General features: G+C 43.8%; 1 protein-coding gene across 1 annotated transcript; it reads left to right on the forward strand.

Moving 5' to 3' along the window:
- Positions 1 to 787: 787 nt before the first annotated feature.
- Positions 788 to 14,751, forward strand: LOC145410600 (vitellogenin-like). Its single transcript, XM_080280715.1, has 15 exons — positions 788 to 842; positions 1,078 to 1,305; positions 1,728 to 1,921; positions 3,018 to 4,131; positions 4,241 to 4,381; positions 4,498 to 6,240; positions 6,374 to 6,631; positions 7,918 to 8,078; positions 8,331 to 8,920; positions 9,089 to 9,470; positions 9,983 to 10,648; positions 10,763 to 11,290; positions 11,517 to 11,934; positions 12,713 to 12,993; positions 13,762 to 14,751. The coding sequence occupies exons 1-15, from the start codon at positions 788 to 790 to the stop codon at positions 14,749 to 14,751; spliced, it is 7,749 nt and encodes a 2,582-aa protein (XP_080136841.1).
- Positions 14,752 to 20,454: the final 5,703 nt, after the last annotated feature.

Raw genomic sequence — 20,454 nt, forward strand, 5'->3', positions numbered from 1 at the left:
ATTTTCATCTCTAGATCCATGAAGGCAGCATACAACTTCCTTCCCTTCTCTAGATAAGTCCCATAAAATATCTTACATCTGATATACGCAACCCCTTCCTTTCAAAAAAAAAAAAAAAAAAAAAAAAAAACGAAAGAAAAAAACATTCTTTCCAGATAATTCCAAAGTTGTCCTAACTCTATTGATAAGTATCCCACGACATACTTTTCCCATTACAGTGAGAAGACAAACACCGTTACTCTTTCCCGTTTTCATTTGCATAGGGGAACAATGATCCTTGACTTTCAATCCTCCAGGACCCTACCTTCCTCCCACGCCAATCTGCATATCATCCATATCCATTCTCTCACTAACTTTCCCTTGTGTTTCAACATTTAACCACTCACTCCACCAATTCCTGCTTTATTACCAGCACAAAAAACAACTCATAAACAATCCACTGTTGCCATGTTGATATGCATCCCAACACACCAAAATATGCTTTCTCATCTCACACCCTTCTATTACAACACAGACAGTCCTCCAGAACAGTCACAGGAAAAGACCTCTGCAAGTGACTGGTAGAACCAGCTGGTTTCTTTTGGGCCAGTTGGTTCACATCGAGATGAACCTGGGGCTGCAACAAGAACGACAACATATATCTAAATACTCGGGCCCCCTTATCACTTTGCCGTTGAAAATATGCGCCTCAGCAACATGTGCAGATAATGTGTACGGGTCAAAGTGTGAAACTTGGGTATATAAGACGTGTGATGGAAGGTGAGGACAGCAGTTGCACTGTGGCGCCATGACCACGTCCACGGCTCTACTCTGCCTGGCCCTCGTGGCGGCTGCTGGTGCAGGTATGAACAATCTCATCCTCACTGGCTGCTGATACAACCATGGAACACAGTCGCACTCGCTATCAGTTCTCAACACTGTACAGGAAAATGGCCGCAAGGCCTCTTGCTAACTAATACTTCTTTTTCAGCCTGTAAATATGGCACTACTGGAGTCAGCCATTATTAGTTTCAAAAAGATCCATAGCATTACAATGGTTATAGCTCAGTATTAATACCACTGTTGTTATACCATCAGCGTCGTGGGAAGGAAGCAACAACCCCCGCTGCTCCACCGAATGCTCCATCGCCGCACCAAAACTCTTCTACATCCCCAACAAGACCTATGTCTACGCGTACAATGGCAAGTCCAGCGTGGAGCTGAAGGGCGTGGAGGGCGGCATGGCGGAGTCCACTTGGTTGAACAAAGTGGCATTGACATGGCTCACTCCTTGCGACGTGGCCATCACAATCACTGAGGCCCGTGGTCTGTATATTTCACCATATCTTCGTTATACTTTGCAATACATCCCCAAAATGTCACCAGAGAACACTGTAGTAAGAGTGGCTAAGTTTCCTGCCCCTGAAGGAGGAATATACTGTATATGCCGGTCACGAAAACATGTCCATTCATGTGTACATGTTACTGTTCTTTTATACCCGCTACCACTGCCTCACTACACCTCACACCACACCCTCCCACACACACATCCACTCTCCTTCCCTCAAACACACACACACCCACACCCACACCCACACCCACACACACACACACACACACACACACACACAAACATCAGGTGAACACCCAGCACCACTGTCTTCACAAATTACATCAGCACACCACATGGCCTCAGAAAAGTACACATTCCTCACATATTACCACACTAAGACGAATTGGTTTAACAGAGAACATGGAAGGAATAGACCTTCTGAAGAAGTACCCTTTGGTTGCTGCGGTCAGCGACGGTCGGGTTCAGCACGTGTGCAGTCATCCTGATGACGAGCCTTGGGCCATCAACATCAAAAAGGGAATCGCATCGGCCTTCCAAAATTCCCTTCCATCCTTCAACACATCCAGGTCGTTCAACAACTTAACTGAGGTCAGCAATATGTATTTACTACTACAACACTGGACACTCATTCAAGGAGCACATACAAAACACAGAGGAGATGCGTTTTCACACACGGATACTGCTTTTGCAGGGACAAATTTCGGGCAACAAAACAAACTTTCTCCCTACTCTATAAACAACATATCAGATCAGCAATTTCCTATGCCACACCAGCATCTAACATCCACTACAACACCTTGCAGACTACACAGACCAATAAGATGTGTATCATCACTGGATGCATCAACACTGTAACCACAGCTCACTTACACCCTAAAACTGAAGTCCTCCCTGTTAGAGATTATCTCGACATGAGAGGCACACAGTTCTACACAGCAGCCTGTACTAACACTCAATAATCCACTTATTATACGACAAAAACATATATAGCCATGCACATAAGTAACCCTTACACAACCATTACTAGACCCTTTTCAACAGCATCTCACCTCCAGACATTTCAATATTAACAGTGAACACGAACGTATTCACCTCAGGTGAAAGGCAATATGACACTGCCATCAGAACACTTTTACAGTATAAGCCTTTCCTCCCAGTGCCAACCCATCAGAGGCATCCTTAACAGAACTAACGTACTTCATGTAGCTGGGCTTAGATCAGGCCATCACCCTGCCCTCCTCTTCACCTTAGATCTGGGTTGAAGGGAAGCACAAACGACACGTGTCCTGCTTGTAAAACAAGTCAACACAAAACACAACACATAATGGAGCACTGCACAGCACATGCAGATGTAAGACACAGACTAAACATCAATGGTGTAGAGAATCTATGGGATAACCCAACTAGGGTGGTTGCTTATCTGCGACTGACGGGTCTGTTTGGACTCCGGGTAAAGCCGTAACAACATCAACAAAACTTATTTTGCGCTTAGATATACAAGCATCATCGCAGTTCCAACAACATATAACGGACGAGTCTGATATTGGGAATGATTTATTTAATATATGCCATTCAAACTCGTAAAACCTGAACAGCTATTATATGATGATGATGATGACTTTCTCATCACTGACATTATAAATGTCGTTCTTTACATTCTTTACCCTACTGTGTTTGTTGACAGACGGACGTGGTAGGAAGGTGCCCGACCCAGTACCGTGTAGAGGGTGAGGGCAACCAGGCTGTGGTGACCAAGGAAAAGAACCACCGCTTCTGCAATGAACGTCACTACACTCCCTCAGAAACCCAATTGCCCTGGCTTAAAGCTCCACTACCAGTCCAAGAATCTTGGTCCAAATGCACCCAGGTGGTCAACATCGGCATCTTTAAGTCCATCACCTGTGAGGATGTTAATGTGATCAAACCCATGTATGGTTCATACAAGTATGTCAAGGGCAAACAGGAGTCCACAATGCGTTATGAGACTACCACCAACACTCATCCAAGTGCCATAGCAAAACTCTCTGGTGTAACCCTAGATAAGAGATCTTTGGTCTACGACTACCACAGGAATGAACCCAAGAATAACCAGACTTTGGTGGCACAGCTGGAACAAGTTCTCACCCTCGTCTGCAACAGCACGAAGGATGTGGTTAAGCATGACGCAGCAACTCTCATGGCCAATGCTGTGCGACTCATGCGCCGTGTACCTCACCAGACTCTTCCACAGATTTTGCAAAAGCTTCGATCCAAACAGTTTTGTCCCGATAACAAAAAGATGGAGAGCATCTTTCTGGATTCGATTGCCTTTGCACATGAGGCAGGGTCCGTCAAGATCATGGTTGATGAGATAGTGAATGGTCGAGTGAGTGGAGGTCGCACAGCCCTCTACACTGCCGCATTCTACCTCCTTCCTCGTCCCTGCATCCACGTTGTTGATGCACTGAAGCCTCTGTTTGAGTCAGACCGACCACCTGCACCGACCAAACTTGCTGCTGCCTCTATTGTCAATCTCTACTGCCGCCACAAACCTCAGTGTAACGAAGAAGCTCCAGTGCAAGGAATTATTCAGGCAGTAGCCAACAAGATTCGTTCTCAGTGTTCCTCTTCATCCACCACCCCAGAACTCGCCCAGACTGACCTTAAGGTACTGGCTAACATTGGTGTCATCAGCCCAGAAGCAGCCAGCGCTGTCATTACTTGCATGGAGACTGAGACGCCCAACATCAACGTCCAAGTGGCAGCAGCACAGGCCTTTAGACTAGCTCGATGCCAAAGCGCGGTAAGTCGTATTTTCAGTCTCCCTGTCCCTCTTCATTCCTCGCTCATCTAACAATCAAATACGAACTCATTTTACTCCTGGTTCACTATTATCAGATGCTTCATTTTGTCTCCAACAGACAACAGAACGTCTGATCAACTTTGCCCTGAACCCCGCCAAGAACACAGAGGTACGCATTTCAGCGTACCTGGCAGCAGTCCGTTGTGCTGAGCAGAAGGACCTGGAGAGAATTGTGGAAACTATTTCATCACAGCTTAACACACAAGGTTATTAACTCTTCACATTCACATTTCTAGTCGCATTCTTGTTGTCACATCAAAATGAGACACGTTTCTTACTGTATCATTATGCTATAACAATGTCTATTACTTCGTTATTTCAGTTCGTGGCTTCATCCTGAGCCACTTGCTCAACCTTCAGCAGTCTGATGCACCAGAGAAGCAGCTTCTGCGTTACAACCTCACCAACATTGTCATTCCCAAAGACTTTGAAGCCGATATGAGAAGGTACTCACGCAACATCGACCTGTCCTACTGGGTACCATGGCTTGGTGTTGGTGCCGGATTGGAGTCCAACGTCATCTACGCCCCCGGCTCCTTCATGCCTAGCTCCCTCGACCTCAACCTAACAACAGCCTTGGGTGGAACTCCTCTCAACATTGCTGAACTTGGTGCTCGTATGCAAGGTCTTGAACCAGTCATTGCAAAAGCCTTTGGTCCCGATGGCTACTTCCGAAAATCTAGCTATGAGAAAATTCTCCAGGATGCAGCTAAATTCATCCAAAAGAACTGGCAAAAAATCCAGCAGGAGTTTGAAAACCTCCGACACAGAAGATCCGTTGACTACTCCCTCATATCCACCTTCCTGAACAACATTTATGGTGACCAACCTATGCCGGCTCAGGCAGATTTCTTTGCTCGTTTCATGGGCCAGGAGCTGGCCTTTGTTTCTTTGGCTGGAGACCTGAAACAATTTGACGTGGCGACTTTTATTAAAGATCTGCTGGAAAATGTATGGGAGAAGTTGCCCAGCCTAAACAACATGACGATGGACACCGGCCGTGTGGCACACATCAACCTGGATTACGACTTACCCACCATCCAAGGCACGCCTCTGAAGCTGAAACTGAAAACAACTCTCGTGGCTGGTCTCAAGGTGCAATCAAATATCCCATCTCTCTTCTCTGAATGGCCACACGGACAGAACAGAATGATCATTGAACCAAGCTTCTCACTTCAGACAGACGGCTTTATCGGCTATGATGCCAGTATCAAGAGAACAGGCCTGAAGACCAACAACACAATATGCAGTGCTAATGATGTTTCCATCCTGGTCAGTTCTTCTAGCGACAATGACTTGCAGGTGGAGCTAGACATCCCTGGCGACATGGACTTAATTCTTGTGGAAAGTGACACTTACCTCATGATTCACCACAGAGGTGAACCAGAGACCAGAATAATACCATCTTCCATGAGGGACGTCAGAATCACAAAGAAGGATTGCATCAAAAAATTCGAGCATCCCTTTGGCCTTAGGTTGTGCTATGATCTCGATGTGCCAAATGTCATCCACAGCAACTCCCTGCCTTTGGTGTCTCGACCAGTTAGTGCAAAGATTCGACTGGTAAAAACTGTGCCAGATATGAGGGGATACAAAGTAGCACTCGCTGTCCAGCATGAAGCTACTGGCAAAAAGTTCTCTGGTAAGTTCTCAACAAAAGGATCATCAACTCCAAAGGAAGTGGATGTGGCGGCTGAGTACAAGACAGAACAAGATCAGTACACTGCCGCTGTGAAACTCCAGTCTTCTGTCCTCACTGCGAAACTTGAAGGCCGTATTTTGAATCAGGACAGCCAGAAGGTCATCGAGACCTATACCGAACTGCGGACAGGTGATATGCTGCTGGCCAAGGCCGCCAAAATTGACTTTAGGAGAAGCTCGTCTAGTGGATATGGCAGAGAGTATGACCTGAAAGTATTAGAGACCAATTCTCAACAGTTCTCACCACAGTCAGTCATTCTTGAGACAAAGTATAAGCAGTCGGACAAAGACCCAAAGCTGGAGCTGGAAGTCATGGCTGCCACAAAGAATGCTCTCAGGGAATACATCCCCTTCGACTACCAACGTGAGTCGTCTGTACAATGTAATTTTTTATGAGAAAAATATCAGTGACTTTATCATAATGGACAATGATTCAGTTTTCAGTAATAATTCCCAAGTAATTACTCATATATTTATCCATTTTTTTACTTTTGCAGTTGAAGGTGATGTGAAATTCATGACGTCACACCACATACCAGTTCCTACCAAGCTGAAGAAAATGGAGTTCCATGTGGGTGCAGGTGGCTGGAAGATTAATTCCTTTGTACGACAGACAGAGGAGTCAGGCGAGAGAGTCAAGTATTCCTCCAGCTTTAAGATCAGTTGTGGGACCCAAGACTTTGTGTCAGTTCAGGCAACTCAGGACATCGAAGGCGAGCCAGGCCAGACCTGGGTTGCTTCTTCCTCAGCCACTGGTAAGGACCAATCAAGTGACTCATGCTCGTAATGACAGTTAGGATATCCTGACTGACTCAGTCTTGCTGTTGCTGGTATTTATGGTGTCAACAGTGGCACTTACTGACGACATATATAATGGTTCTATAATTCCGATGTTCTTACATGTCCAATGATGTTAATAAAGATCTTTTGACTTGGACTTTTTTTTTTTTTTTTTTTTTTTTTTTTTTGCTAGCATGGTTAGTGTTATGAATAGTGTTGCAATTTACAAAACTGTTGGTGTTCAGTATATTGTTGTTAGTGCTCAGTACTGACAGCCTAGGTGTTATTCATTGGTTACTGGAATATGAGTACCAGAAAATGTCTACAAAGACTGGTTTAAATCATTAAATGCTAAAAGAGATTTTCTAAAGATATTCTACCGTTTCGAATGTCGTTATATAATGGTTTGTTCCTCCATTCCTAGAATCATCCGTGCAAATATTGCATACTGCTTTATGTTCCTTCCTACTTTTTCTTTTTGTGTCAGATGAAGAGTTTGGTGGGCATACACAAACCTTTAATTGCCTTATCATCTTACTATCGTCGCAATCATATTCTTGCACAGGAGCAGTCAATTATGGACCCATCAGTCTACCAAAGTGATACTCTTTATTGCCAGCCAAGTGGGACGGTAATGTTTTCATCTGCGCATGCATATGTGTGTGTGTGTGTGTGTGTGTGTGTGTGTGTGTGTGTGTGTGTGTGTGTGTGTGTGTGTGTGTGTGTGTGTGTGTGTGTGTATGTGTGTGTTTTCCCAAAATATTTCAAAATCAAATGGGCAAATTGTATCCTAACTTTGTGGACACTATCCCTGGAAATGAGGCTCAATGGTTAGTAAGTTTGGCAAAGCTGCAATGATATGCCTCCGATTGTCACAAACATTTGCAAGAGGATATGCTCTAACTTTTTCTTTTAGCTTCTCATTTTTCACCATTTTCTGTCAAAACCTCAACAAAGAGAACAGCGATTTAAAGAGTAACTATTAGAAAGTTTTCAGAGGCTTTTTATACACAATGACCTTCACTAACACAATATCCCTGACTTCAGGCCTCTCAGTGCTGGCGTGATATTTAACCTAGTAGGAGTAAACAGAAAACTTGTAAGAATTTTTTTCAGTTTTCACGAAGCTGCAGTGATATGCCTCCAATTCCCAAACGATTGCTGACATAGTTATTTTAGTGGTGGTGGATGAAACGTATTTGCGGGCAAATGCTTTGGCTTTTATCTGTTTTGGTTTTCTTACGTTCCTCTGGTTTTACAGGGAAGGTGGGTAGAGCAGAATACAAGGCCAACTATAAGGTTGAGCTTACCCGCTCCAAGAAGACCGTGTCCATGCAGATTCTCCGTAGCAGTGACAGCAAAAAGATTTTGGATCTTAACACGGTGTTCCTGGTGTCACAGCCATTCACTGTCCAGTTCATGGTAAGCACATCATGACATATGTTCCCCATTCTTATGTATTCAAACTATCTATCTATCTATCTATCTATTGCCAGACGCCTCAATTCCGTTTGGGGTGGCCACAAACAAATCGCCTCTAAGTCGCCCTGTCCCCCGCCATTTCACTGACCTGCTTCCAACTCACACCCCCATCATTTATTCAAACTATGATGACAAAAAAATATCAAACTCTCATATGTTGAAAATGACTGACAACCATTGCCGTGGCTTCAGGTGGAGTCTCAAGTGGTAGCAGATGGCATGAAGTTTGAGGCAAAGGCAGCAGAGCACAGTCCAGAGAAGTATGAGGTGAAGATGGCCTTGAGTCGTGGCAGCCAGGACCTGATCCTCATCCAGGGACCTGTGACAGCCATTATCATGCCGCAAGTCACTCAAATCCAGACTGATCTAACGATCAACAATGACAAGCGTTTAACCACAAAGTTGATCTCTCAGCACAACAAACTGGAGGCAGCCATCCGTCTGGAGAAGAACCAACTGTCTCTCTTAATTGTGGAGTGGAATACTGAGAGTGAATCATCTCGGGGTGCCACAGTCAGCGCAAAAATGTTGGTGCAAGGGATGTTTGACACCAGCATGGACTTGGTGCTGAAACCGAGTGTCCTTCACGCCAGTGGCAACATGCTCCTGCTTCCCAACACTGACATGGCCCGCCGGATCAAGGCCTTCACTGACCTCAACCTGGACAGCCAGCAGTGGCAGGCGGACCTTGCATGGGATGCTGACCGTGATCGCAACAAGAAAGTTTCAGTGCAGGCTCAGGTCATCAGTTTCTCCAGGAGACCACTACAGGCCAGTGTGCAGTAAGTTTTCACATTCATAGGTATTGTAAAAGTTGGAATATTCAAGAGCTAAACCTATTTCTAATGTGAATGCTTTTGTTTTTCTTCTTCTGGGAAAATTGATTGATATTCAATTGGTTAAGCTACTCTGCCACCACTAAAATATTGCTGAACCATGTTTACCTTCAGGAGTGAGGTAGTTTGGATTGGACAGAACTACGGGATGAAGATGAACCTTAAGCCGGGCAGTCTTATAACTCCATCTGAAGGTCCAAGCATCTTCCAAGTGGAAGTGACAACACCCACCCACCAGACGCACTCCCTCCACACACAGATCAACTTCCAGCAGCAACCCATCCAGATCAGGGTGGAGTCTCATGGCACTTACAAGAACTCAGCAAGCAAGGAGTACGTGGTGACAAACAGGATCAACTGGGAGAAGGCGACAGGATCCTACGGCTTCAAGATGGACTCTCAGCTGGAATACACACCACCTGAGGGACAGAAAAAGTCATTCACCATTCAGGCCAGCCATCAGAGTTCTGCACAACAGCGTGCAATCGAATTCAAGGTACAGGGTTCAGAAAAGCTTCGAACATCAAGTATTTTCTCTAGTAAAATTGAATATGGTTCAGTAATAAACCTGAATGACTTCAATTAGTGTTAATTGTTAGAGACCTTGGGCATAAGCTGGTCAAAAATATTAAAGAAAATGCCCTTACTCGAGTCTTCATTAGCATGATCAAAGAAAGAGTTTTATTTTTTTATGAACAGTTGTTCGGACTTTAACATTACCAGATATATTACTATGTGACTACTAACTCCTTTCATGTATGCACAATGCAACTTTGTATCGTTAAATAATCATAGTAATGAATCTACTACAACAAAATAACTTCAAATGAAATTTAAAGCAACATTCTATTATATAAAGGGTGGTGCACTCAAAACTTCAGACAGAACAGATTAAAATAAGATGGAAATGTGCGTATAAATCCTGGTATAAGTCCGTATCATTCCTGATCGGCTTCTGCTGCATTAGATTTTTCTGATTTATATTCGACTTTCTCTTCTGCTCCCCAGGCCACAGCCAAGACTCCCAGCCTAAGCAAGCCACTGGAGACAGAAATGAGGATGACCAATGAAGAATACTCATACAAGATCAAGGTAGATGTGGATGTCAGTCGGCCAGCCACCATGTTCAACTGGCACTTGGAGACTTTCCCTGAAGGTGGAGTAAAGACCTTTGACACAGCCATTGATGCGAGTGCCATTCGTGATCTACTGCAAGCAGTCTCGCAGCTGACAGGATTCGAAGTTACCGGCATCAATGTGGTCACTGGCAACCGTCTCAAAGTCTTCCAGTCTCGCTACCACAGACCTGACGCTAGCACCCACACAGTCCTGATTCGGACCCCAGCCCAGTCCGTTGAGGGTACGGTCAAGTACTCACCCACAGAGGTCAGCTTTGAGTTGTACCCCAACAGACACGAGGGCGAGGCCAAGTATGAAGTGTCTGCCAGGTCCTCCTTCAGTTACATGGGGTCTAGTCATGAAGCTCGTGTCAGCCACCCAGATCTTAGCAAGGACATAATGGCACGCATCGAACTAGCCTCCTATGGCACTAGCCAACAGGGTTCCTTTGAGCTGGACATCTTCCCTGACACTGCCGATAAGGTCACCGGCATCATCCAATCCACTGCCACTGCCAACAACACTGTCAGGATTGAGGTCGACTTACAGGCTAGGGTAAATTGCTACCAGTGTTATCTATAATTACTGTAGTAGGTTGTGCTAAGTGTTGTAAATCACAAACTCTGTTTCTGGCCCTTCCTCATTCTGATGGATTTCCATATATTGTAGATCTTCCGGGTGAGTCATCGAATGAGCTTGGAGGCATCCTGGTCCCCACGCACTAAAGCCTTTGGCTTCAGGTTCCACAAGACTCCAGCCACACCATCGTCCGTCACAGTGGCCGTCAAGCATGACCAGATCACTGCACGAGAAGCCTCATTGTCAGCACTTGTGATGAATTACGAGAGGAAAGTGGTGGACTTTGCCGGAGTGGTGACACGTGAGTTGCTTCCTCACTGTAATGGACTCAAACTCAATGCAACTATTCGCACTTCTGTCATTGGTGACTTTGACATCCTTTCTGAAATGTGCAAGCCTGCCTTCGTCAAGCTGATCACCAAGAGATCACAAGCCAACCACATCTACATCAGCAAACTTGGCATACAGCTACCTCACACAGCAGAACTCAGCATAACTGAAGCCGATAGATTTGGCTTTAACAAACGTCCCATTTCCATGCTTGGAATGGAACTGGCTTCCCCCACCCGCCTCAAGATGAAAATCGGCGGCAACACTGAAGAGCCCAGAATAATCAAGGTCAGGGACTGACAATTTGTATTGTGTATCACATCAAATAAAGTTCTCCCAATAGTTTTGGCACAGGATACAATTACATGCTGCTGACTAATGTTCAATGAGTATATAGCTGACTGTGGTGGTTACTGATGATAATAATGATGTTTACTAAATGTGGAGATGTGTTTAAGATGTAATGTCCGGTGTTAGAGGAATCACTAACTGGTGCTTTTACCAATTGGTACAGGAGTTTGTGCAACTTGAGGCTGAACGTGTGATACAGTCACTCAAATTTTGGGCCCGTGAAGTGTACCAGCAACTAGAAGAAGAAGCTCAACAAAAAGGCATCCCCTTCCCTTCCCCTGAACTTGTGAAGGTGATGTCAGAAATCAACAGGGTGTTGACTCAGATCAAAAATGAGGTGGAGGATGAGGTGGTGCGTCCATGGCGGGAGGCCATCAACTGCTTCTTCCAGTCTCCATCTGCCACCGAGATCAAGCGAGTGGTCTTGTGGGTATGGTCAGGTTTTATCCGCACACGGGACGCCTACACCATCAGCATTCAGCGGGTCATAGAGGGATGGATGCACGAGTTTAGTGACATCAAAAGCTTCCTTACTCAAGGTCAGTGCTGGAACTATGCCCGTCGTGGGGACACCAGTGAATGTCAGAAGTGGTGATGATGGTGAGAGCTTTTACTGTGATGTGATTAATGTAGCTGTATAGTACTGAGACAGAGGGATCATTGGCTGATCAAATCTTTCAACCAAAGAACATAATCATATGACCTAAACTAGACATTCATTCCTCATACACTGCCATCTTCTGAGAAGTTCACAGAGCAAAGCTTTTTTCTACATCACTATCAATCCAAATTTCAGCTGACAAACTATACACTTTGTCTTTATTGTAATCCATCCAAGCGAGTCGGGCCATAACAGCAACAGCCAAAAAACTGTCAGAGATGACAGTTTCAGTACTAAAATTCACTGTGACATGAATCATTATTTAAATTTTCCACAGTGACAAGACAGAAAGTTGAAATTAGTAATATCAGTGATATGTCGTGATGAAATGTCCGTCGTTCCTGTGTCGGTGGTGCCAACATGTTAGGATAGTCAGGTCAGTGTCAGAGGTGCCATAATGCCACAATATTACTGTCAATGTTCATAATACCAAGACGTCAGGACAGTAATGTCACTGTTAGCAGTTCCAGGATAGTTGTCTCACTATCAGCTTTTCATGATGTCAGGATAGTGCTGCCACTGTCAGCAATATCACGGTGCCAGGGTAGTCGTGCCAGCAACAACAGTATCACACTTGCATGATAGTCTCTCCAATCTCAACAGAACCATGATGTGGGTCGTCTTGCCGGTGCCATATCCACAACTTACCCAGTGCCAGTTGCACTGATCACATGGTGACATGACTTTCTGGTCCTCAGCCGTGACCCAGGCAGCCCAGTGGGTGCAGACAGGTCACAGGTCAGAGCTACTGGATCGCCTTTGGCGGGAGCTGAAGGAGAGCAGCCTTGTAGAGACAATGGACGAGGCGCTGGTGGAGCCCATGCGCTCCAAGTACCCGAAGGAGTACAGGGCCGCCCTACAGGTCCTGCGACAGTTTGAAGATGAATTTATCCGAGACATGGAGAAGATTCGCCAGTACCTTATCAACATCCCTGTCACCAAAACCATCACCACATCCATCATCAACACTGTCACTGACGTAAGTTATTATTCTGTACTAACGCACCTACATAACAGCACTGTCACCAGCTCCATCATCAACACTGTCACTACTTCCATCATCAACACTGTCACCACGTCCCTCATCAACACTGTCACTACTTCCATCATCAACACTGTCATCAACGTAAGTTACTATTTTGTAGACTGTTAGTAACACACCTACATAACAACACTGTCACCACATCCATCATCAACACTGTCACCAACGTAAGTTATTATTTTGTATATTGTTAGTTACACGCCTACATAACAACACTGTCACCACGTCCATCATCAACACTGTCATCAACGTAAGTTACTATTTTGTATATTGTTAGTAACACGCCTACATAACAACACTGTCACAACGTCCATCATTGACACTGTAACCAAAGTAATTTATTGTTAAATACATTGTTAATAATGGACCAATGTAACAACACCGTCACAACCATCATCAATACTGTCGCCTACACATAACTAAATATTTAATGTAATGTTATCAGTGCTCCTGTGTACCAACACCTTTACTAATATATGGTACTACCTTATACGTCACTGATGTCAACACATCATTAAGCAACACCAACACTAACGTGGGTTTTTAAACAATATTGTTATTAAAAAAAAAAAAAAAAAACACAGCAAAACTATAAGCAGTTCTCGTCTGCATTATAAACTTCCTAATTATTTTTTCATTGCAGCTACTACCAGCCATTCAAACACAGGAAGTTGTTGTACTAATCCCATCGTTATTATCCAACAGGAGGGTGAACTGACCAGGCAGCTGGCACGTAACATAACATCCCAGCTGATGAAAATGGGCGTTGGTATGGAAGCCACCGATCACATGTTGACTCTGATAGTTCCTTTGTACCGCCCACTTTACTCGTTGACTCAGGTCCTTAAGGAAATGGTGATGGAACCACTGAAGATGGCAATGGGTGCCATTCCTGGAGACATTCCTTACACCTCCCTGACTGACACTTACTTCACATGGATGACATCACGTCAGATGCTGCCACCCTTCAACGCCACAGCCATCGTTGTTAATGGCACAGAAATTTTCACCTTCGATGGTGCCGCACTGCGCGCACCTGCGACCACCTGCAAGATCCTGCTCACTTCCATCCCTGAGGTCGCTGACATCCACATGTCACATCCGCAGTCCGCATCTACACCAGAGGTCACCTTCCAGGCTGGCCACGTCCTTGCCTCCATCAGTCCTGACTTCACTGTCAAATTGAACGGACAGCCAGTGAACGTAGAACGGACAGTGCCTCCCGTCACTGTCTGGGTCACTCCCCGTGACGTGAAGGTCATGTCTCCCCTGCTCGGTCTTCATATGCTGAAGGATGAACGTGTGATGATGGTGGACGTATCTGGGTGGGCCTTCAACCACACTCGCGGTCTGCTCGGCTCTTACGACGGGGAAAAGGCCAACGACTGGCTCCTGCGCGATGGAAGAAATGCATCCAGTCTGCAGGAACTGGTGAAGTCCTGGCAAGACCAATCCAGCTGTCCCACCCCTGACATTGGACCCATCAACCTGGACAGAGTGGCCATGAAGCACTACATCCAGTGTAGGCTTCTCTTCTTCCTGAAGAAAGGTTGCAAGCCATTGGTGAACCCAGAACCCTTCCTGGCGGAGTGCTATCAAAGTGACAACGCCTGCACCAGCGTCAGAGCCTACCAAGAGGTCTGCGCCGCCCAGGGATACGTGTCCCCCGTCCCTGGCCTCTGCTTCATGAACTAACCCTGTATTTCCTCCCACAGCCTCGATCCTATACAAACACTCAACTGATAATGACCACTCTTCGATTATTTGTAACCTGACCATTATAAAATAAAATAAAAATAAAATAAAATAAACATACATAAGACAAGTACAAGTAGCAACAATTGTGTTTCCCTGTCCATTGTGTTCATTACAAAATGTTTGTAGGTGTGCCTGATGGTCTTTATGGCCACATTCTGAAAACCGTAGTGAAAAGAGGATGGAAGCTCCACATTTCCGAGAGTCAGTTAAGGAAGAGCTGTGCGCATTATATAATACCCGACAGGTCATGTTGTACAAAGCATTCAACAGGCATGAACAGATGCCAGCTATGATTTACTCTGATCATGCGTTTCACAAATGACTCAGGGGTTAGAGCTTGTTGACTGTAATGAAGATGAGAGATTATTTCTCTCACTTCGGGTGCAACATGAGTTGTTGGATCAAGCGTCTTTCATATGAATGTGGTTAAAAAATTATTCGTTATTTTCCGTACAGTACTTGGTTCACCTTCAGAAGATCAAGGAAATAAAAGTATCTCGTAGGGAATGGGCTAACACTGGTAAGACGAAAGTGAAGCCGAAAAAAATGTTTGTGACTGTTTTGGGGATATGTCTGAAAACATGATGCTGTTAGCCTGCATGCCACGTTACAGAGCAGGTTTAGTAGCAGTTAACCATGCTTCATTCTCACGTAACTATTACCAACGACTTCAGAATTAGTGTCTTGTTTTACACATCTTGATCTTACTTTTAACCTCTTCACTCAGTGGAAGTGTCTCCTAATCTGTATTATACTGTCTGGCGGTAGCAGGATTAAATTATAACTCGTCCTTGTTCCGAAACTGGCAACGAATCCCTCTCAGCCTGGGCACGTATCATGTATGCTGAATAAAAACTGATGGCAATAACAACAAACTATAAATAACATAACAGTACTGAAGTATCTATGAATATGGGCTAAAAGTTTAAGTATATGGATAGCAACTGAATTGTGTACCTTCCTGCGTTTTAGTTATTTTTAAGCCGAGGGTGATTACCACATTTAACAACATTATACAATATACAGTATGCCCATCATCCAACACTTGTATTTCTCTGAACATGTTGCAGCTGCGATAGCATGACACCGTGCTAGAAATTAATATCTTGCTAAAATTTCCAGTATGGCTCAGATGGCTTTGAAGGGCTGAACCTCGTCTCAATATTTTGAACCTCAGATGTATAAAGGTTTCCTGATGGCAGTTGGACAGTCAACAAAACTATTAAGACCCTTGCTTTGATGAAACTACCTGGACAATATTGCTGCACATGAATTAGTATGCTTGGTAACTCTGAGTAACGAAATGCTCTGGGTGATGCAATATTACTTTACTGAACAACATAACAGTACATGATATAATGCTATCGAAATATTCAGGTTAGTTAAGGAATGTTTCCAGAGTAATTATATTAAAAAACAGTGAGAATAATTATGTCATTATTTTCACCAAATCATGATAATAACTACCACTGATTCCACCACCACCTGAATTTATTTGGGATGATAATTTTCCAAACGTGGGCGCCTATGTACCGTTTTTGCCTCCAGATGACTGAATGCCTTTTAAGAAAGTCCTCTCGGATTTGTGTTAATGAAGGCTATAAATATCACCTGACCCGTCCAGTTCGAAATATCTTTCCTGGTCTGTGTAAATAATATGGAGAATCAAGAATATGATATAAGGGAAAGAAACTGTAGTGGTGTAAATATCCGTTGTTCAAACTTTCCTATGCCGAATTCACCGAGACAATTCTATTTCAGTTAGGAAAGGCCTCATGTTTCAGGGGATATGAAGACTTTACCCAATCCATGCAGCTCAAAATATCGCTTCGAGATGGCAAAATAATGTAAAAACAAATAATTGTAGTGAGGGTGTTGATATCAGCTGTTAGAACTCTCCCTCCCAGAGTTCATCCTGCTTCAAATCCTCTGAACCACTGAAGCCTCCCGACCTATGGTATTTATTCACCTTCAGTTGTTTTTCATGCAGCTGAGGAAAACCTTCTCGTACTGGCTGGGTTAATTATGGCTGTATATAAACCCTTCACTCGAAATCTCGCTCCAGAAATGCTGAAAGTCGTCTGAAGATAGCAAGAAATGGCCAGAGGGAGGTCTAAGCTTCTGCCCTGATGTGTATGTTTTACTTAACATTGCGGCTGCTATGACTCAATCTCAAGTCGATAACAATCTTTGATGCAAGGTGGGAAAACAGGTCTTGAAATGTTCATCCAAGAGTTATGGTGACCACATTTGCACTCAGGCTCCTTTCCTTACTTTCAGGAGAATACATTTTGTTCATGTTAGCTGAAAAAATGTACTAGAGACGTCCCTTACCATGAAAAGGTTAAAAGGGACTGTATTCACGTAATGTCTCAATCTCTGTTGAATGGTACTGATTATTAGTGGTATATAAACTACGAGACCAAGTTTTTTCCCAATCTTGCTACAGCCTCTGGGGACGATACTTTTTTTTTTTTCTTTTGTCATGGGTGCTTCCATACCCATTTTGCCTGCAAATACATTTTTTATGCACCCTGTTCCTTGGGGGTAACGGTGGTACAATTTTACTTTGTCACAGTTTTAGAGGCAAACTGGTCTTAATGCTATCTGTGCCATATTATCAATCATAGTCACACTTTTTTACACAACCAGTTCCTAGTGGTGGCTGTAGTATAGTTTTTATTTACAGCCACTATTTTATACCTAACCTGGGCTTGATATCTGCTGTGGTACAATTTTTACTTGCTGTCACACCTTTTGAGGCAGCCTATTCCTATACTCTTAGTAGTATCTGTGGTACAACATTTACCCAGTCACAGATCATAGCGATACCTGTGTTTTTTATTTTCAGCCGCATTGAAGTTTAACAGTGTTTGGACACCTCACTTTTTAGCCTATAAGACTAGAACCAAACCCAGCCTTCAGTGCCCGAGGGGCTGAAGGCCTCCCGACGAGAGTATCGCTATAGGAAAGTAGATGGGCGTATGAGGACAAAAATTTCCAAGCAGGGCATCTACACAACATGTCTTTGCAAAAAACTTGAATGAAGCAGTACATGGTCGCAATCACAGACTTTTAACTAAATGTTGCACAGTGAGGGTGATGTATGGCCGGTCACCCACCATGGCTTATTAAAAATGAACAAATGATTAATGTAATAACAAAGATAATGGTCACATCAAACCACAACCCGGAGATAGTATTAAAAAAAAAAATTGGCAACTCCAGGCTTCACACTTCCCCCTCCCCCCCAAAAAAAAATTAACTGGAAGGAAACGGCAATAAAAATAAACCTCAATTATATCACCGACACTGACCCATCTTGGTAACAAAGACGACAAAGATCCTTAAAGCCCAATACAAGAACACAAACATCCAGTAGAGTCACTCTGTCCACTTTGTCAGTGTATCCCGGTTCACTTTTTGAGGTGTATCTTTCTAAGACAACTGTAAAATGTGCTGCCTCATCTTGTATCTGCTCATTCATAATCATCACCAGCGATCAACCCGTGGTTGCTTCTTAGAAAGATAATTAATTCTTTAAACTGCCTGCCACAAGAGCTGTGGTATTAAGCTTCCCCTGTGTGCTGTTGTAGTCACCCGGTATTCGGCTGTGTTTAGCGTGACTACGACACTTTATACTGGGCTAAATGTATATTTGATTTCCTCATTTCCTCTTCAGTCAGTGGAGGATCTTGAGTCAATCTATCAAGTGTGTTACTGTCATGTTCAAAATCTGACTCACTGGTGACAATCGTCAAACAGCGTTGGTAGTGACAGGTGGTGACCGAGGGTAGGGGAATTAGGGATATTGCCATTCTCACAGGTTGGGGCTAAGAACTTGCTGGCAGTGGCCTGATTATTCTCACCAACAGGTAAGAACTGCTTTAACTTGCCACTAATTTCCCATGTTGGTGAAATTGGCGATATCCTCTTCTCATCGCCTGGCGAAAATAACTTTCGCCTGTTATTTCACTAATGAACGACATAACAGTAAATTGTATATGGTTGTTAAAATATTCCAGCCGATGTAATATCAGTGTATGGACGACGTTACAACAAATGACAGTTCATTCGTTAGTTTGCTTATCGACAAACAGAATACAATTTTTAATACAAACAAGTAGGCTACTATACAACTGCTAAATTTTCCCAATTAAAAAAATAGAACTAAATATACATTAACTGAATTTGCAAGTAGCAAAATACTCACCATGTTTAGCTTACTTATGGATTTGAAGTACAGCATGTAAATATTGATTATGACTCCGCCCAGCTACGGTGGTGGGGGCATTAAGTGATTGATCTGTCTGTCCCTGGGTGCGTGCGAGCGTCCGTAACACTTCTGGCCGCGATATCTCCTGAACCCATAGACGGATTTCCACCAAACTTTTGTCAGTGATACAGTATGAGGAGATGATGAACTATTTAGATCATCTAGGTCAAGGGATCAAAGGTCAAGGTCATATGGGGTCGACTTAGTTTATCCTTGTGGGCGCGATATCTCCTGAACTCCTCGACGGATCTCGACCAAATTTTTGTCAGTGACACAGTATGAAGGGACAATGAATTAGGTTACAAAGGTTAGAGGGTCAAAAGTCAAGGTCATATGGGTGTGGGCGCGATATCTCCTGAACCCCTCGACAGATGTCAACCAAACTTTTGTCAGTGATACAGTACGAAGAGACGATGAACTGATTAGGTCAGCGAGGTCACGAGTCAAAAGTCAAGGTCGTATGAGGTCGACTTAGATTATATTTAGTCTCATTTCAACCTACAATGAACCCAGTGATGGAGGTTGTACAAGCAGTATAGTTAGTCCGTGCACAAGGCTTGGCGGAGACATACCGTGTGACGTTTTGCGTCGATAGTTCGGGGCTCGAGTTCTCTGCCTTTCATTCCTAATTTGGGTTACAAAAGGTTTTACTGGATCAGCCTTCACATCAAACCCCGGTGCTTTTTCCATAAATATGTAACACAGTCGTCAGGTTGCTTTGCACATATCATATACTGTTTGGTACGGCCATTCCATATCTCGTTTTAAAAATTCCGACCACGAAATTTTCGTCTTTTCTCTCTTAAAAACTGTTTTGCTTGAAAACCTGTTTCTACAACATGGAAGCTGTGCTAGTATAACATCAATAATGCACTTCACAAGCTGGCTATATATTTCAATAACAACATATAGTAGAAAGTAAGCCATAACCCAATGAATGTGTCAGTGCTGCTCCTATACTATTTAACATGCACTGAAATGTCATCTCTCTGCTTACAGCACAAAATATGGCAGACTTATTAGCTATATCCTGCTTAGGTGGCTGATGCGGCGCGAAGGCAGAGCAGGGCCTTCCGTCGTCCTTGAGCCACACACCCAAATGCAAGTACTGAACGAAGTAGCGTACTGCACAACCTTAAACAGTTCATGGAGGTTAAGCGTCTACACTCTTACTAAATAAACAAAATTTCTCTTCTTTGATATTTCTTTCCTACTCCTTGCGTTACTGCAAGACGACCAACGAGGACCAGCTTTCTTTCATAAACCTCGCGTGACGTAACCGGTATAAGCATATCGTCCTTGAACATCAGGGCGTGTAAAGATCCTAACAAACCGTGAAGTGGGATGGCTTCTTTCAACCTTTT

The sequence above is a fragment of the Coenobita brevimanus genome, chromosome 86 (assembly GCF_032717465.1).
Source record: "Coenobita brevimanus isolate Jiangsu-jjx chromosome 86, ASM3271746v2, whole genome shotgun sequence".
NCBI classification, from domain to species: Eukaryota; Metazoa; Arthropoda; class Malacostraca; order Decapoda; family Coenobitidae; genus Coenobita; species Coenobita brevimanus.